Source organism: Mustela lutreola, chromosome 2 (genome assembly GCF_030435805.1).
Source record: "Mustela lutreola isolate mMusLut2 chromosome 2, mMusLut2.pri, whole genome shotgun sequence".
Lineage (NCBI taxonomy): Eukaryota > Metazoa > Chordata > Mammalia > Carnivora > Mustelidae > Mustela > Mustela lutreola.
Genome location: NC_081291.1, coordinates 196,685,816 through 196,686,776, shown reverse-complemented (window position 1 = coordinate 196,686,776; position 961 = coordinate 196,685,816). Strand labels below are relative to the sequence as shown.

Here is a 961-nt window from a genome sequence, read left to right as displayed (position 1 = left end):
CTGCAGAGACAGCCCTTAACTAGTAACTGATGAGCATAGAGGGGTAATTGGCCGGTGTAGTTCCGAGTTCCCCAGGGGGTTGAATTTTAGTGATCCAGTGTGGTACCTCGTTTAAGAACATCCCCTTTATAGACTGCTTTCCCTCTACCACCTTTCCACGCTCCAGTTATGCGGGGAGAGTTATACACAAAAATGACGTTCCTCAAACATGTACACTAACAGCCATGATACTTGCAACTTTTTTTTTTTTTTTTTTTTTTTTTTTTTTTTTTTTTTTTTTTTTTTTTTTTACAGCTCAAAGGCCTCACGTTTATTACCAAACCAACCCACTAGTGCAGAGCTATAGTAACAGAAAAATCTTTCGCTGATAAATGGTATCTATTGGCCAGGCAGAAAGGTGTTTACAGGGTGATGGAATAGAACACATGATCCTCAAGTAGCTTAATTAAATACGTGGTGCCAATTAGGTGTGTCATCACATGATGTGGGACGCCTTAGAGACCCAGCTTGGTTCTCCTCCAGTGCCTCCTCTTGGAGTTGTACCTGATTTTATTACCAGTTTTCATCCGAATCCACTGGGGAATGGGACGATTCTGCTTTTGTTTCTTGGCCAGGAATCGCTTGATCCTGAAAGTCTTGTGAGAAGACATGGTCAATTAACAGCGCGCAGCACACAGCAGGATGGCGGCGAAAAAGAGAAAGGAAGCGATACTTGCAACTTTTTATTTATAGGTAATGGAAATTGATTTTGCCTTAAGTATCTAAATAAGAGGGATTTATTAGTGGGTTATTGGTGTTTACTCCTCAAATGACCAGTAGAGAGATCTCTTGATCAAGCACACCTAAGATTACACATAATTCTTGCTTCAGGTCTGCTTTTGGAGAGATCTCAATGGAAACATGGACCTCTTAAGAAAGTGAGTTATCTTTATCCTTTCATGGCAAAACAGTTCATAGAATT

At 40.4% G+C, this 961-nt stretch overlaps 1 protein-coding gene across 1 annotated transcript; it reads right to left on the bottom strand.

Annotated features, from left to right (window-relative positions):
- Positions 1–295: 295 nt before the first annotated feature.
- LOC131825960 (large ribosomal subunit protein eL39) lies at positions 296–708 on the bottom strand. Its single transcript, XM_059165272.1, has one exon. The coding sequence runs from the start codon at positions 648–650 to the stop codon at positions 495–497; it is 156 nt and encodes a 51-aa protein (XP_059021255.1). The 5' UTR covers positions 651–708; the 3' UTR covers positions 296–494.
- Between the last annotated feature and the right edge of the window lie 253 nt (positions 709–961).